Raw genomic sequence first — 16,966 nt, forward strand, 5'->3', positions numbered from 1 at the left:
CATTCACCCCAATAACTGGTCTCAGGTTTGGTTTCATTAATAAGACCTTTTTATGTTTCCTATTACAATGATTGGCTTTTTATGTAGATTTGGGGATTCGAACTCAGGTCCTCATGCTAGTACAGCAAGCCCATTTATCCACTGGGCCATTTCTCCAGCCCCCTGAACTTTGGAAGTACTACAAAAACTAAATTCATTTTTAGATTTCTGAGCATTTTCAGATGCAAAACATTTTTAGAGAAAGAACTACCAACACTGGGAGTCAAGGGTTAAATGTCACAAGTCATACCTAATTTCTAAGTAGATTTCACAGGCATAAATGAATTCTTCCTGACTGGTTCTGTTACTTGATTATAGTATTTCTAGAATAATTTTGCTTATGTGGGTGTGTCTTCTCTTCAATTCATGCCAACATTACTGTAGCAGAAAAAGCATCAAACCCAACTTCTCAAATCCTTGTCAATAATATACATCATGGTGGACGTAATGTTTCTATTTGACACAATCTGAAGTTCAATTACAGCAAAAGCTGGCTCAGCCTGAAAACTGCAAACCACAGGTCTCTAGGTGTTGGCATTTGGAGAATTCACTTGAACAATGATTCTGGATGGTCAATGACCTTGAGAAGCTGTAAGACAACTTCTGGGACACAGAACGGAGAAAGCATGTGAAAGTTTTCTGAGGGGAGAGTTTCAGAAGGCACAAGGAAGTTGGAGAATGAGAAGTTTCACTGTCTAGAAAAACAGACTCATGAGGCCCTTTCAGATGAGACCTCATGAGCAAAGCTCAGCGGTTTAGTCCTGAGACTAAACATCCCCTGGCACTTCACCAAAGCATGCACATTCTCTCACACTGTGAGACTATGTGGTGATGTTTAATGCTGTCAGTGTTGATGTTTCAACAGAATACATTCTGGAAGTGTGATTTTCTACATCACCAGCTTTAAATGCTCTATAGTAGAATTAACACAGTTACCAGTGTTCAGAATTGGAAAGTAAATTCTCTTAGAATTCAGAAGCAAGTTCAAATAAAAGATGATAATTGCCTGGCACAACACCCACCAGGCAATTCACAGATGCCCCAAACACCTGACCACGTATGCATTATCTCTAGTCTCTTAAAATGAATTCACATGCCTATCACTTGACCGGGATGTCTAACTCGGTTCCCCACAAAAACCTTTGACTATAAAGAAAAAATAGGAGGAACCTTAGGAACTTGACACTTGGAAGAGAGTATTGGCTTAACTTAGCCAAATATCACTGAAGGTGACATTAACTTATGCCATAGGCACACATCATTTACAACATGAAGTTCTCGGAAAACTCCTGCTGCTGACCAACGAATGGAAAGGAGCATGTGAATGAGAGTTTGAATCCACCCTGGGCTGCCTTTAAGACTACGCACACATTCAGGACAGTTTTGGGTCTGCTTACCTCCCGATCCAGACCAGCTGCCACAGTGATGATATCCCCAGTCTCATTGTTGATTGTAAACATGTTGGGTGAAGGCGTGCTGGGAGCCTGGGACAGTATCCTGTACCTCAGCATCCCATTTTGGGCATTTGGGTCATCTGCATCAATAGCAGTGACCGTCATCACATACGTCCCTAGAGAGTGAACAGAGAAGGAGGACCATCATCCTTAATCTCAGGGACTCTATAATCAGGCATCCTTACTGTGTCGGCATGTTTCATTTTCACTTTTTCCCACACAATAAAAAGTCCTTCAAACACAAATATTTTTAAAATAGTCAAACACGGCAGTGCAAAAGCCAGTCAGTAAAATGTTTGCCATGCAAGCATAAAGACCAGAGTTTAATGCCCAGAACCACATTTAAAAAAAAAAATCCAGTTCTAGGAGGTGTGTGCTTCTATTTCCAGTGCTATGGAGATGGGCACAGGCAGATTCCCGAGGCCCACTGCACAGCGAAGCCAGCCTAGTCTAACTGATGCCAATGAAAGATCTGGGCCAAAAACAGATAACATGGGCTGTTCTTCAAGAGTGATAACCACTGGTCTTGCATGCATGTGCATCCCCAAGCCCACACACATCATCATAATAAACATAACCTAGATGTAAAAAGAAATTACAAAATACACATATTTATAGACTCAATTCTTCCCACACTTAGAAAACAAATCTACTCTATCATCCCCAAAGGACTCATGGTCAACTTTAATTTCATAAAATGCAAAGGACAAGAAATACAGATGCTATTGCAGGCATATTTTACGGCCACCCATTCCTCTCTCTGATTCCACAGTAGCATTTCATGGGAGCTTGCTGGGTGTAGTTCTTCCCAGCACCCAAGTCAATTTCTGACAGTGAGCTTTGTGAAGGGCACTGCCTATTCCACTGCCTCGGGTCAGAAGGAAGCATGTTAGGCAGTACTGCTCTGCTACACTGGGCAGAAACTTGGCACCGTGCATTATTATTTCCTTAAAGACTGGAAGAACACTGTAACTGGCCTGGAGACTTTAACTCACTGAGTATTTTACAGACTAAATTTGGACAGCAGAATGTCCAAAAGACAGTATGAGAACCCCAGCCACTTTTATACTAGTTTTGTTTTGTGAGATCTATTTAGAACAGAATGAGGAAATGTCCTGTCTCTGTTTTTTTGATATCCAGAGCCTGGGTTTACTTTAGAAATGTAGGAAATTCACCCCATAATTGGCCATTGCTTAGCTGTATTATTCAAATGTCTCTTTAGAACTTGTTCCTTTCAACAAGATATTATGTCTAATTAAGCAGCATCTCCACACCTTCCTTATTTTAGAAACTTTATTTCATAGGCTTGAGTTCACTGGCTTTCCCTTTCTCTTCCCTGCTAGACTGAAGCTCCTGCAGGGAGGTTCCCCTGGCAGTCCTGTGGCCAGTGCCAGGGCAGAGAAGAGCATAAAGGTCCTGCTAAGCTGACACTGTCTGCATAAACGAACAGACTGTTCAAACACAGCTTCCAGTTTCAGAACCTGGAGTCAAAATGTTGATGGTACAGTTTGAGTTAGCCCTGCCTGCAAGGGTGCTTCCAACCACAGGGAGTAAGCCCTGGAGATGGCTTTCCTGACAGTGATCACTCAGAGGCTTTAGTTCATGGGATGCTTAACTGGAAACTCATGGTCAAATGTGCAATAAATATAGTTTGAATGGATTATTTCATGTAACAAAGCTTGCAAAGCACTGTATTATCTTAAGGTTGAAATAACCAAAATGATAGGAAAATGATACTTAACAATAAAACTTCTGTAGTCAAATTGCCCAAAGTTTATTTATATTGTAGGATATTTGCACGAGATACATTTTATTTACTTACTTATATGTTTGTTTGTGTGTGTATGTTGTGTGTGTGTGTGTGTGTGTGTGTGTGTGTGTGTGTGTGTCACAGCATGCATACGAAGATCAGAGGACAACTTATAGGACTTAGTTCTCTCTTTCTACCAAGTGAGTTCCAAAGGTTGAACTCAAGTATGCAGGCTAGCAAGTGCCTTCAGCTGCTAAGCCATCTCGCCAGCTGCACAAGATTCATTTTAGTAGAGATCTACTTCATATGCTTTCATTATATTGTACTTAAAATGTATAAGACTGGAGGGCAACTTGTCTGCAAATGAGTCTGAAGGAGCCACAGAGGACAGAGTCCCCTCCATGCCAGTCCCCTCCCTCCAACTGCTCCCTACACCGACCTCTCTTTTTCTCTGAGGATATAGAGAACACGGGGGCCTAGAGTTTAAGGCATAGTTGTTTCTTCCCACAAAGTAGCCAATGCCTTAGGGAGCTGCAGACATTGGTGGGAGAGCCAAGGTACAATAAAGTGCAGTTTTAAAGGCTGATATTTTATAAAACAGAATAATTAAAATATCTCAAAACACCAAATCTGCCCAGGAAAGCTGGCTAAACATTTACTTTTTCATTCCTTTATTGACTGAGCGCTTGGGTCTGCTAGGTTTTCAGACTAAATAGGCCTCTCTGGCCTGGCTATTCTGTGACTGAAGCCCTTAGTTTTCAGTACAAGACTCTGAAATGTCAGTCAAACACCACTTCACAATGGCAAGAGGCTTTCGGCAAGTGCTGCCTCAAGGCCAGGCCACTTTCCTGGTGCTAGCTGGAAGAGGGTTGTGGAGGACATGTGGCGGGGCCCTCTAGAAGTAAATACCCAGAGTGTCACCACTGTCACCAGCCCTGCCTGGCTTGTGACTTCACTGCCTGGTGACAGCCACCACGTAGTTTTCGATGGTGCTCTGTCCCCTGTGAGGGAATCTGCACTCTGTACACTGAAAGTCTCTCTCAAGGAGCTCTCACTGTGTCAACTACAAAGCAAGGAAAGACTAGGGTAGATTCTGTAGGTTCTGGCTTTCAAATAAGGCAAAATCATGTAAAGATATTTCGTGGCTTTCCCTCTTCAGTTTTCCCTCAAATTGCTTCCTTTTGCTCCAAAAGCATCATACATGAAAGATACATTAAAAGGTACACGGGGCTTTTCCTTTTTTTTTTTTTTTACTGCTATGGCAGAGTCTGTTATAAACATTATTCTTTATGAGGAAGGATACATGGTAGAACAGGTTGGCCTTGAGCTCAACACAGCTGAGGATAACCCTGAATTTCTGCTCCCACTGCTTCCACCTGCCAGCTACATGGATTGTAGGTGTAAGCCACCATGCCCAGGTCCACTTCTTATTCAGTGAGTGTTATTGATCCAACCCAGTTCCTTGTGTTTGCTCAGCACGCATTCCACCCACTGGGCTACATCACCAGCTACTACACAACACTTCCTTAAGTCATGAACATATTTCTGTGCTAACTTACCAGGCTTTGATCCCTCTGGAACAGACCCATTCCAAACCTGGTGCAGAAATTCAGGTCTGTTGTCATTCATGTCAATGACATTGATGACAATGTCGATGGGGTTCTCCACTTGATTGCCATTGATGTCCACTGCGTGTGCCCTCAACTGTAAGTAAGAGCAATCAGAGCACAGAGGCCCTTAGAGATCCGTCTGGGAGAAGGTGCAACAAGTGCTCACCATGCATCCATAGGAGCTAGAACATTGTGAGGACAGCCGTACAAGAGCTGCTATGGTCCCCCAACCTAGATGGAGCTAGCCCAACTCTGAGATGAGTGGAGATGCTGTTGCAGAAGGCCAGCCATCCTCTAGGAGAGGCCTCGTGCTTAGTATGCAGTTTTTAACTCATTGGATCCACAGACAGAGCACCAGAGGACCAAGAAACAGAGCTTTGTGACCGCCACATTGCTCTTTGCGGACAGACCCCAGGTCTAAAGCTAGCTGTGTCCAGATCTAATATGTCTGTTTGTTAAATACAGTAGTGTTGGTAAATGACATTTTTTTTTTTAAGTTTAAGGTTATTCAGAGCAATGAAAAAGACACATGTGTAGAAGACACTCCTCACCACAGCCCTAGAGGTTACTACCAGTGGTTCTCCTTGAGAAATTTTATGTTGTTTTTTACTACAAATACAATCACTCAGCTACTCTGGCCTGAATACCTTCCTAATGATTTCTTCTAGCAAACAGGCATTGCATCTTTTTCAAAGGCTACACATATTCCACTGTACTGTTTCTTTCTAATTGGAATGCTTTCAGTTTCCCTGTAATCTCTGATGCTGTAGGCTACTTTATGGTATGATCTTATCCACTTAAAGCAGCATCAACACATCCTTTTGATATCTAGATTACTAAAGACATAACACAATGTAAATTTTATTATCGCTTCTCAATCCTTTTAAAAATATTTTCTTCCTGACTTACTTAACACAATATATTCCATTAACAAATTTTTAATACTGAAATTTAATTATAGTTATGTAAAGTAATGAATCTTAATGACTCTAAATATATGCAATTCTGTAATTAATTCTATTTTGCTGGTGTTGCTTTGAATGCATACGTAGCAAGCATTTGAAGAATAATTTGCTCCAGTCTCGGCTGAATGTATTTATTTTCTGAATTTTAACCACAGGATCTCAGATGGAGAGAAGTCAAGCAAAAAACAAAACAAAACAAAACAAAACAAAACAAAACAAAACAAAACAAAAAAACAATACTGTTGTGTTTGCTCCCGTGTTTGTGATCATCAATAGAAACTACCCTAACTAGAGTGTTATAGGCTACCTCAATCCAGCTTCCCGATTAATGCTATGTAGTCCGTGTTAAAGACTTTGAAGCATTACTTCCATTTTTGCATTTTAGAACAATATAAAAAAATTACAGTCTGCTGTTCCCTCATGAATTTTAATATGACGGGCTTGTAAATAATCAAGGTAATGATTGAGTTCTGAGTCACAGAACTCAAAACACATTCAACTTTTCATACATGTTCAGTTCTAGGGGAATCTAGTGTAACTGTAAGACACCAGTTACTGTAAAGGTTTCTGCAGGTGCAGGAATCTAAATGTCATGTGGTGAACAAAGTAAAGCTCCAGTAATGCCATGCATGGGGGAAGGTGACAGAGTGATGACGAACCACAGGAGAAGGCAATGCAAAAACAGTGTTGGAGCCCAGTGGTGGTGGCACCCGCCTTTAATCCCAGCACTGGGGAGGCAGAGCCAGGTGGAACTCTGTGAGTTCGAGGCCAGCCTGGTCACCAAAGGGAGTTCCAGGAAAGGCGCAAAGCTACACAGAGAAACCCTGTCTTGAAAATCCAAATAGTGTTGGGTAAGAGGCTAGCCAAAACAAGGCTGGGTCCAGATCCTCTCCCCTTTCATTAAAATCTTCCCACGGAGGTTAAACATTTTAAATATAAAAGGCAAATATGATAGACAAAAGCTGAAAAGATGAGCAGCTTAGGTTAGGGAGGGTCCCGATTAATATCCCTGGAGAGCTGCAATTTACATTATATATGTACTCGAATAAACTGTGTGATGCAAAAATGAAGTAACTGATGCTTTTGAACAAACACTAAAAAAGGAGGAAATATGAGTAAACTAGGCATGGACACTCTACTGAAAAAGGTTCTTCATAATGGAAAGGAAAAAAAAAAAAAAGAGGCAATCTGAAAGGAGATTCACCATGAAATATAAACAGGCTTGCTGGGATTATAGCACTAGACATGTAAAAATGCTGGAGTCTGGATCTCTAAGGACTGCTGCTCTGATCCTGTCCATTCAAACCTGTTGTAGTGGGTTCTCTCAGCCATCTATCTGAAGGCAAGTACTGATGTGTCAAAAGTAACGATGTCTCAGGCTGTTTCCCTTTCTTCCTTGTTATTTTGGTATTACTTATTTTACAGCATGTGTCAATCCCATGCACGTACTTAGTGAAGGAAGCAGAAAGCCTACGGCTACATTTCTGGAGTTTCATTTCTTAGTGTTAAAGCTATGGAAGTGGCACAAGCCAGTGGAAAACTACACACACACACACACACACACACACACACACACACACACACACACACACGTTCTGAAGAGTAGGTACAAAGGCTCAGCAGCTGGCCAGACTCTTACATGAAACCGTGCTATCAGCTCGCGATCCAGAGGCTTGGTGACTGACAGCTGTCCTGAGATGGGGTTGATAATGAAGATGCCCGTCGGAGGCTGGTCCGCTCCCGGCCCCGTGACACTGTACCTCAGGGACAGGTTTTTATCTCTATCTGATCTGATCTGGGGGTCAAGAAAACAATCACATAAGCAGAAGACATGAGCACATTTGTTATGGGGTATACCACATTTCTGATCCTTGCTTCATTCCCCCATAGTATCACTGACCTCTCCCAGGCCACCACCCCTTCCTCTTCTCTCTCTCCTCTCTCTCTCTCACTCACTCTCTCTGTCTCTCTCTCTGTCTCTCTGTCTGTGTGTGTGTGTGTGTGTGTGTGTGTGTGTGTGTGTTGTATATGTGTTGTGCGTGGAACTAACTTTTTTTTGAGGCAGGGTCTCTCTGCGAATCTGGAGTTCACTGATTCATGTAGACAGGCTAGCTAGCAAGGCCAGGGGTTCCTGTTTCTGACTCCCCAGCACTGAAGTTATAGATGGGGATCTGAACTCATGTCCCCACGCTGTATGGGAAACATTCTATGACCGTGCCATCTTCCAACTCTGTTCTTTGATTCCTGATGATTGACTTAAAAAGAGACATTACTTATCCCCAGAAAGACTTGGGAGAACCTTTTCATCTAAAAAATCACTAGCTGGGACTCATGCAAAATATCAAAATTTAGCAGTGTCCACTTTTAGACAAAACAGCCAGGGTAAAATATTTACAACACAGTAACAAGTATTTAATTTAATACAAATCACAGTGTCTTCAGACATCAGAAATTGTAGGAAATAATAATTACCTAGCCACATATTGAAATAACCTTATGGAGGGCTCTGTTACTGGGGACAGCCTCCACATCAGCTGGCTTCGCTTCACTCTCCTGGCTCAGTACAGCCACAGCTTCCTACATTGTTCTCAGGTGGCAATGAAGGCTGCCAGTCTCCTCTCTAACAAAGCATCTTGGAGAGCTTCCTTGGGTATATTTTATACCTCTAACCAAAGGAAATCATGTCAGAGCACAGCAGGTTGGAGAAATGGAGTAGGGAAGAGAGGCAGAGAAAGAGAAAGGGCAGGCTGGGCAGTAATACATATGGATCTTTATGTATTAGGGAAGTGAAATTAAGCCATGCATTTGATCTAGAGATATTTCTTAACTTATGGCAAAGTTCCACTTTCAGTCATATTTTATGAGGGTTGATAAAAAGCAACTCTATTAGGAGTGGTATTCATTGATAAATTGTATTATAATACACTTTAGAACAGAATATACAATACAAATAAGTGACTTATTTAAAAAAGCTCACAGGTTTTGATGTAGGTGTTGGAGTGCTAAGATAATCATGGACACATTTGCATTTTAATAAATGGGAATATGATGATTCATATCATTGTACCTTTAAACAAATTATGCCCTGTTGATTTTACTTGCTTTTTCCCACGTCTGATGGTATGCGATATAAGTCACTGCAGAACTCTCCCTGCTCAGATTTGAAAGCCTCTAGTTTGCACCACCCCAGGGATCTGTTAATGGTATCACAGATCATTTTTTCCCTTTAAAAAAAAAAAAAAACAACTCTCAAATGCACTTGGTGCTGGCAGTTTTAGCAATAATTGACCTTTATTTTTTTTCCTGTCTGTCCCAAACTATCTTTAGAGGGCAGAGATCAACATGGAAAGTCCTGGATAAGACTACAGTTTGAACGTTGAGAGCTGGTAGGGGAGGGATGGAATGACCTTAGGGTTCATGAATTCACAAAAGCCCTGTCATTCAGTGCCCAGGACCCAGGAGAGCCATGTGTATAAATAATCCAAGAGACAACAATGGTAAACAAATGAAGCTTCTTAGGAATTCCACTCACACTCAGATTCTACTGCGTGTATACATGCTATTAACTTTGTATTTTTTTTAAAAAAGGCAAAACCATTTCTAATGCCTCCTAGGCACAGAAATAATTACAATGACAGCTTCTTACCCTGACAAGCTCTTGAGGAAAGGGTCCTCTGGAGTTTTCTGGCAAGTTGATTGGTGGGATGACCCAGTCTCTCTTCTGCCTTTGGAGGGAACCGCTGTGCTTGGCGAGTTGTCTGGGGAATATTATTTCTTCGATTTCATGTGGGTCCTTTGCATTAAAATACAAGAAGACATTCCTGAGGACTAGGAAGAACATTCTCTACAATCATAACAATACTAATGAATAAATATATGTGTAGAAACCACAGTGTATTACAAACAAAAAGGATATCTCAGAAGGCCCTTTCCTTGCTCCTGTTCAATAACAAAAATGCCATGAAGTATATGGGCTGCCCTATTCAATGAAAATTGAATTAGAAACAATTTATTATATAGTCCAGTTGAGTAAACTACTTGCCATTTCTATAAACCATCTTAGAGAGTAGTTAATATTAAACAAAGTTTAATAGCACCCTTTTATGTATTCCTCATTAGTTTAGACCACAGTTCAGGTAATGTGCCTACTGTACATTAAAATCACATCTTGATGTGCTGAGATATAATTTGAATTCCAAGAGAAGTTTAATACATACCGCTAAAGAATGTCTCAAATATTTATGACCCTATTAAATCCCACAGAATTAATGCTGTAATTATTCTAAACCTATGTCAGCCGTGATGGATGCAGTAAATGACCCACTTTACACACTAGGCATTAATCTCTGCTATGTGTCAACATTTTCTTCTGTTTCTCTCGATGACTGTGGACATCTAAGCCATTAGCCCTTGCTGTCTCTGTGCAAACATCCAAGACAGGTTGCTGGAACATAGAGAACCAACAACAGATGCATCTTCTCACCCCATTAGGTACTAGCCTCCCACTTTATATATCACTCAAGTGGCTTGAGTCCTTTCAACAGTTAATGACTTAATACACTGTATTTTACACGATTTGAAACCTCAACTCCAGTATAAGAAAAAATCAAAATATTTTTTCTAGTATATTCATTCATATGAATATGTATGCAGAGTATCAGGATGGCCTGTGTTCCTATTTGTGACTGTAGAATAGAAAATAATGGTTTAAAGCCATAGGTTTCAAAGTAAATGGGCGTGTCCCTGAATCTTTGTTTAAGTAAACTCAAAGAACCTGGTATTTATAGGATTTTGAAGTCACTATTCCATCTCATTTAAAATTCTTATAAAGGTATTTTCACAGAAAAAGTGCTCAATAACATTTACTGAGCTGACCAGGTCTCTGTTGGAAACACACTTCATTTATTTCACCCTGGCTCGTAACTGCTTCCACGAGAGGCGTATACCACTCCCCAAAAGCACAGTGGCAGGGTGGATACTTCATGCTCCCCAGTTTGCTCATGAACTAGGACATAACTCAACCAACGTTGCTACAAACACTCTCCTGTCCCCAATGTACAGCGGCACCTCCCACCTCATAAATGCGGCTGATGACATCTCCCAAAGATGTGTTTATTTTGTGGTTATACTTAACAGCTTGTAAAGCATCTCAGAAATGAAACAGAAACTACTTCTAATTTGAATTCAATTATAAATCTCAAAATATAAACAAACCTCTCCAAGGCAATTTCTGGTTGCTTGAAATACACTTAGACTACCATGTTAGAAACACAACAAAGTACCGCTAAAGAGACTGGAGTTGATAAAAATTGAAGTACTGGCAATCCATGTATAAGGTAAGAATTAAACCTGTATTCGGTCAGAATCATAAAACCAGTTGCTAAGCATCAGTTGCAAAGCCATGTGTGGTACTATACCTTCGCAGGCTCTTCAGTGAGGGCTGGCTCCAGGCTCAGGTTTACGGCTACCTGCCACTTTTCCTGGGTCTCTTTGTCTTGGGCATATATCAGGAACTTTGCCTGCTCTGCGGTGAGAGGGAAGCTTCTCACAGCATACACCGTGCCATCCTCATCCACCTTGAAATCTGCTGGCTCGCTGCTCTCATACTGAACTTTTCTTTTTCGATTGCAGTTGCTGAATTTCACTGTAAGGAGTGCACATGTCTGGTTATTCACCAAGGGAAGCGCAGCTAATGCCATAGCACATGCCAGATTTCCTTAAATGATACAATACAGCCGCTTGAAGACCAGAGGCTGAGCCTCACACTCAACTAGAGAGGCATCCCAAGCCTAGGTTCCTTAGCTGTCTGTTACCCTTCTCACCTTCCTTACTTCCTGGAGTGGGACCTTATATATTATTACTCTTGGATAAATACTCGAAGAAAGGAAATTCAGGGCATCTTCATCAATACCCATAATGTGTCCTAGAATCCCAGAAACTTACATAAGGAAAGGTGGAAACTAATGATTTCTATTCCTCAGGGAGTTTATGTACTTTGGTTTCCTTACTATAAATAATGAACATAAACATGTATCTTGAAAGTTTTTAAATAAAAAAATCAGTGTCTTAGGATGGAAATCAAAACAATCTCAGTGTGTTATTTATGCCAGTCATAATTGTGTTGGCTTAAAAATGAGGGAAAAATCATCATCTCATACACTCGATGCCAATCAGCCTGCATCTCAACAGATAAGGAAAGTTAGACTCCATGTTTACACAGAGAATAGAACATATTCAAGACAAAATGAAAGAGCCTCTGAGGAAGACCATTTCCTGTGCAGTCTGCCTTCCATCCTTCTGAACAAACATTCCATAGGATTGGCAAGTGAAGCCGTCACATAAAAAACAGTTTTCATTTCCCATGTCATTGATGCTGCAGCCTTGCCGTGATTATACAAGATAGTGTTTGGCAAGTGATAAATACGTCCACGATAAAAAGTGCACTCACTGGCAACTTTCATGTTTCCCAAGGATTCAAGTAAAAGGTTTTTGTTTTAGGTTTGTTACTCATATTTGGTTTTTAGAGATAGGGTCTCCTATAGCTCAGGCTACCCTCAACTGAATTATGTAGATGGCAGTGACCCTCCACCTCCTGAGTGCTGGGATTCCAGACTTGCACGACCCCAGCTTAAGAAAGTCACACATGACTGAAAAGTCCTTTCAGCTCCGTTCATATCGATTCACCAAGACAAGCAAGGACTATAGGCAAGTTCCACACTCGCTCATTTTTCCTACTAACCATAAAATATGTGATAGAAGTCATCAAATATTTTAAGAACTGGAGATATAACTTTTCACATAATGCAACGTAAATCATCCTTCAACTTTCAGTATTAAAAGTGAAAATAAAAGTTTGAGCTGCAACTAAAGTATGTTAAAATACAACATTGTTCATTAAAATGTAAATATCCCCAACGATACTTGGTTACCACAATCTTTCATTTGACTTCAAGTATTTTCCGGAGAACAATGGCATTTATGTTCTTTGTAAGTTAAAAACAAAGAAAAGATTATTTTGGGGACCTGGCTGAGAAGTCAAAATTCAGACTTATACCATCTTTTACTAACAGGAGTAACTTTTTTTATGACACAAAAAGGGATTCATGATACTTCTGCGGGATCAGAGATGTAATCTAGTCTCCTCTGCATTTTGTTGCATTTCATCATGGCAGCCTGGGCCCTCCCAGGCCACATCTGGATTGTTGTGCCTGTGCCCCATGTGGTCTTCTCCCAGCTGAAGCTCACCCAACACTAAATGCAGGCTGACTTGATCATGCCTTCATAAGTAGCTTCTAACACTAGTCATACAGTGTTTATCATGCCTTTATAAGTAAGCTGGGGTACTACTAGTCATACATGTGTTTATCATGTCTTCACAGGTAACTTGGGACTGTAGTCCTCATGTGTCTTTCATGCCAGTTTATAATGGTCATAACTTCTTTTTTAATTTTAGTTTTTAGTTTTTAAGATGTATGTGTCTGTGCGTGTCCACTCTAAATTCCTCTAAAATTTACATTAACCCTGTGCCCATTATAACAATCATTTTAATAAGTACGCTATTTCTTAATGGTTTCCTATGACTATGCCTTTTCCTCTTACTGAGACAATAACTCTTGGATTTGTTTTTCTGTGACATCTAACAGTGTTGAGAATAGTACAAATAAGTGATCATGCATTTCTATCAATACCCTACCACTTAAAAAAAGTAGAAGAAGGAGAAGTAGAGAAAGAAAATGGTCTGGAAATGCAGAGAATTTCTAAAGTATACACAGCTGGCTGTATTAAAAAGCTACAACAAAAGCCAAGGGTCTATGCCAAACCAAGTCCTTCAAAGAAGCTGTACTAAGTATTCCTATTTAAGTTGCTGGCAGGAATAATTTGAACTATTTGTTGGTGGTGAAGAATTGGGAGGCAGAGTTAAAAGGGGCGATGGCTCAAGGGATTCAGGCTTAAGGACCTGGCTTTGGATCTGGGCGCCAACAGAACACGGGGGGCCCAGAGGTGCAGGCCCGTCATCCTAGTGCCCTGGGGTATAGAGAGGAGAATTCCCAAGCTCGCTGGCCAGAAGCCAATCCAGCTGCAACTGTGAGCTCCAGCTTCATCCTGCCTCAAAAGTGACCAAGGGAGAAATCTGATGTCAACCCCTGGCCCTCACATGCCCGTGAACAAACACATAAACACATGAAGATGGGTGCTCATACACCACATATGTTTTAACCTCAACAGTGGACTTCTATGTGAGACTCATTATTTCTGCAGAAGATGAAGAGGGCCCCATCCTTGCCCCGAGTCTATGACCTCAGGCATTTCCCAGCAAAGGTGTAAAGGAATCTGACTGCTCAACTCACTGAAACCTAACGTTTCAATAAACAACATAATCAGATGACCAAGAAACCCAACATGCCAGAGGAGAAAATAATGCCAGATTTACAGCTCTGAGAGTCCCACGGCAAAGAGATTTAAAAAGTAATTCTTAACTCAAAGTATTGCCCCAGTGTCTACAGAGACGGGAGCTGGAGAGGAAAGGGTGTGGGCGGTCAAGAAAGAAAAAATAATAGTGGTTTTTTTCCCCCAAAGTGTCAATGTATATCCCATGAGTAAGAAGAGGTTGGCATCAGAGAATCTGGTACTGGAAAGACCGACTGGGAGGGGGTTGAGGGAGGGAGGGAACAGTAATTTAAGGTAAGCCAGACTGTTGTTCCAGTCCCTGCCTCTAACTTAGAACACTTGTGAATTGGTTTAGACAGTATTAGTATTTGTGGGGTTTTTTGTTTTGTTTGTTTTTGTTTTTTAGAGTTTCAAAACAAACCCTAATGCTCATTTAATCAAATATTAAACAAGGACAACTTCTGGCCATCACTCATGTTTGTTGATCTACTTATCTGTACTGGGGACTGAGCCCAGGGTCTCAGGCACTGTAAAGCACATACGGTACTATGGAGCTGCATCTCCAGCCCCATTCAGATGGAAAGGTATGTATCTCTGTGGGGCTGGGTAGATGGTTTGGTGTATATCATGCAAGCATGAGAACTTGAGTATGATGCCCGGCTAGTGCTTGTAAATCCAGTGCTTAAGGGATGGAGATGGAGATGGGTGGATCCTTGACTCACTGGCTAGCAGGCCTAGCTAGCCCCATTGTCAAGATTCAGATCATGAAGAGACAATGTCTCAAAAAAGTAAAGGTGGAGAGAGGTAGGGAGAGAGAGAGAGAAAGAGAGAGAGAGAGAGAGAGAGAGAGAGAGAGAGAGAGAGAGAGAGAGAGAGAGGAAAGATCTGATGTTGAATTCTGGCACACATACACATATGAGTTTGCCAAGTACGCACATATAAACACAGGAATACACCCAGAGCAATGAATCTGTATACCACACATACAATGTTTCATAACCAATTTGTTTATAACATGCATTATGCCAAAAATGAACACTTTAATAAAAAAAAAAATAAGGATCAAGAGTTTCAATGGAAAAAAGTCTTCTCCAATAAGTGTCAATCCAGCCTTTGGCTCACCATGTTCAGCGGGGTTAGCCCCCTTGTATTATTTTAAGTCATACACTTTAAAATTCCTCCTCCTTTCCAGAAGAAATGTGTGACTTAGCTTGTTGCCACCTAGTCAGTGTTTGCTGCCTGCTGTCAGGTTTGCCTTGGGCCTGGATGCAGCTAGGGAGATTTTCTTCAGCTTGACAATGTGCTAGGACCAAGAAGTGAAATTTACACAAGATGGTTGTATTTGTACAGAAACTGTATCACTAAAGGTAGAAAAGTGCCAGGCTTGGTGGTGCACACCTTAAATCTCAGCACTCAGGAGGCAGAGGCAGGCTGAGCTCTATGAGTTAGAGGCTAGCCTGGGCTACAGAGGGAGTTCTCAGAAAGTCAGAGCAACATAGACAACCTGTCAAAACAAAACAAAACAAAACAAAGAAGAAGAGTAGGAAACAGCAACTACAGTATTTATATGTATAATTATGGATAATAGACTATTTGGGGGGAGGCATTAAAACAAAAATAAGAGCCAGAAAAATCATTTCAAAGGAATAAATAGCCTATAGATATGGTTTAATCATTAAAATTAGAATTAAAATTTATCTTTGAAGATGAAGAGAATAAAGCAAACATTATAGATCTTAACTTGTGTAAAACATATATACATATCCATATATAGATATATGGACACAGATATATGTATACACACACACACACACACACACACACACACACACACACACATTCCTCTGGGACCACCTTGCTGTTATTGTAAAACATGTTTCTTATGAATAGTAGAAAGATCAAATAATGATTGAGAATTTAACTTAGGTTTTCAAAACATGAAGCAGTTTTATCACGGTTCATTATGCAACGTTCAGAAAATGTGCAAAATTTATCTTAACCTTTAGGAGTGAAACATTCATACATATTTGGGGTAGATGAAAATCCTCATGTTTTTGTCAAAACCTACTGAAGTTTACAGCTTACAGTGACCCTTACTGTACGCTATCAACTCCAGTCAACACTAGCAGGCCACCGTTCACTCACCAGTGACGAAGTAATGACACAGGATGTTACTAGAAGGGGACACTGTAGGGAAGGCTAGATGTGTGTGGGCCTCTGTCATTCCAGCTTTTCCCTCAACATGAAACTGGTATGAAGAGTCAGTTTTACTTTTTAAAGTCTTATTTTTATTATTTTTAATTGCACACGTGCATTTCCATGGGGGTGTGTGTGTGCACTGGAGTGAAGTGCCCCCAGAAGTTGGAGGCAGCAAGAAGCCCCAGAACAGTAGTTACAGGTGGTGACAAGCAAAGCACTGTGGGTTCTGTGAACTGAATGAGCTCTTCTTCAAGAGCAAGAAGCTCTCTTCACTGCTGAGACATCTTGCTAGCCTCCTAGTTTATTTTTTAAGAAAATCTTTCTTATAGATGATGGCCTAACCTCCCCCATTATAAAAGACATGCCAGGCAAGGACGTTGTGACTGTCCCCAGAACCATCCCAGCATTCCAGTGAAGCATGTCCATCTGACATCACTAAGAGCTCGATAATATCACTGATCAGTAATTTACAGAGTACAAAGTTGCTGTTTGATGGAAGTCATAACAATTTATCGGACAAATGGAATGAAATTTAAATTCTATTGTTTTGTTAACAATCAA

The 16,966-nt window shown here is 40.8% G+C and overlaps 1 protein-coding gene across 1 annotated transcript in view; it reads right to left on the reverse strand.

Moving 5' to 3' along the window:
* The window catches only part of Cdh2 (cadherin 2), a 219,903-nt gene that overhangs the window by 47,745 nt on the left and 155,192 nt on the right, over positions 1 to 16,966 (reverse strand). The window contains exons 3-7 of the mRNA XM_036204864.1: positions 11,236 to 11,462; positions 9,465 to 9,611; positions 7,458 to 7,613; positions 4,803 to 4,947; positions 1,437 to 1,609 (exon numbers count right to left, since the gene is read on the reverse strand). Of these exons, the coding sequence (XP_036060757.1) occupies positions 1,437 to 1,609; positions 4,803 to 4,947; positions 7,458 to 7,613; positions 9,465 to 9,611; positions 11,236 to 11,462 (848 nt within the window). The remainder of the gene's footprint in view (positions 1 to 1,436; positions 1,610 to 4,802; positions 4,948 to 7,457; positions 7,614 to 9,464; positions 9,612 to 11,235; positions 11,463 to 16,966) is intronic.

Source organism: Onychomys torridus, chromosome 13 (genome assembly GCF_903995425.1).
Source record: "Onychomys torridus chromosome 13, mOncTor1.1, whole genome shotgun sequence".
NCBI classification, from domain to species: Eukaryota; Metazoa; Chordata; class Mammalia; order Rodentia; family Cricetidae; genus Onychomys; species Onychomys torridus.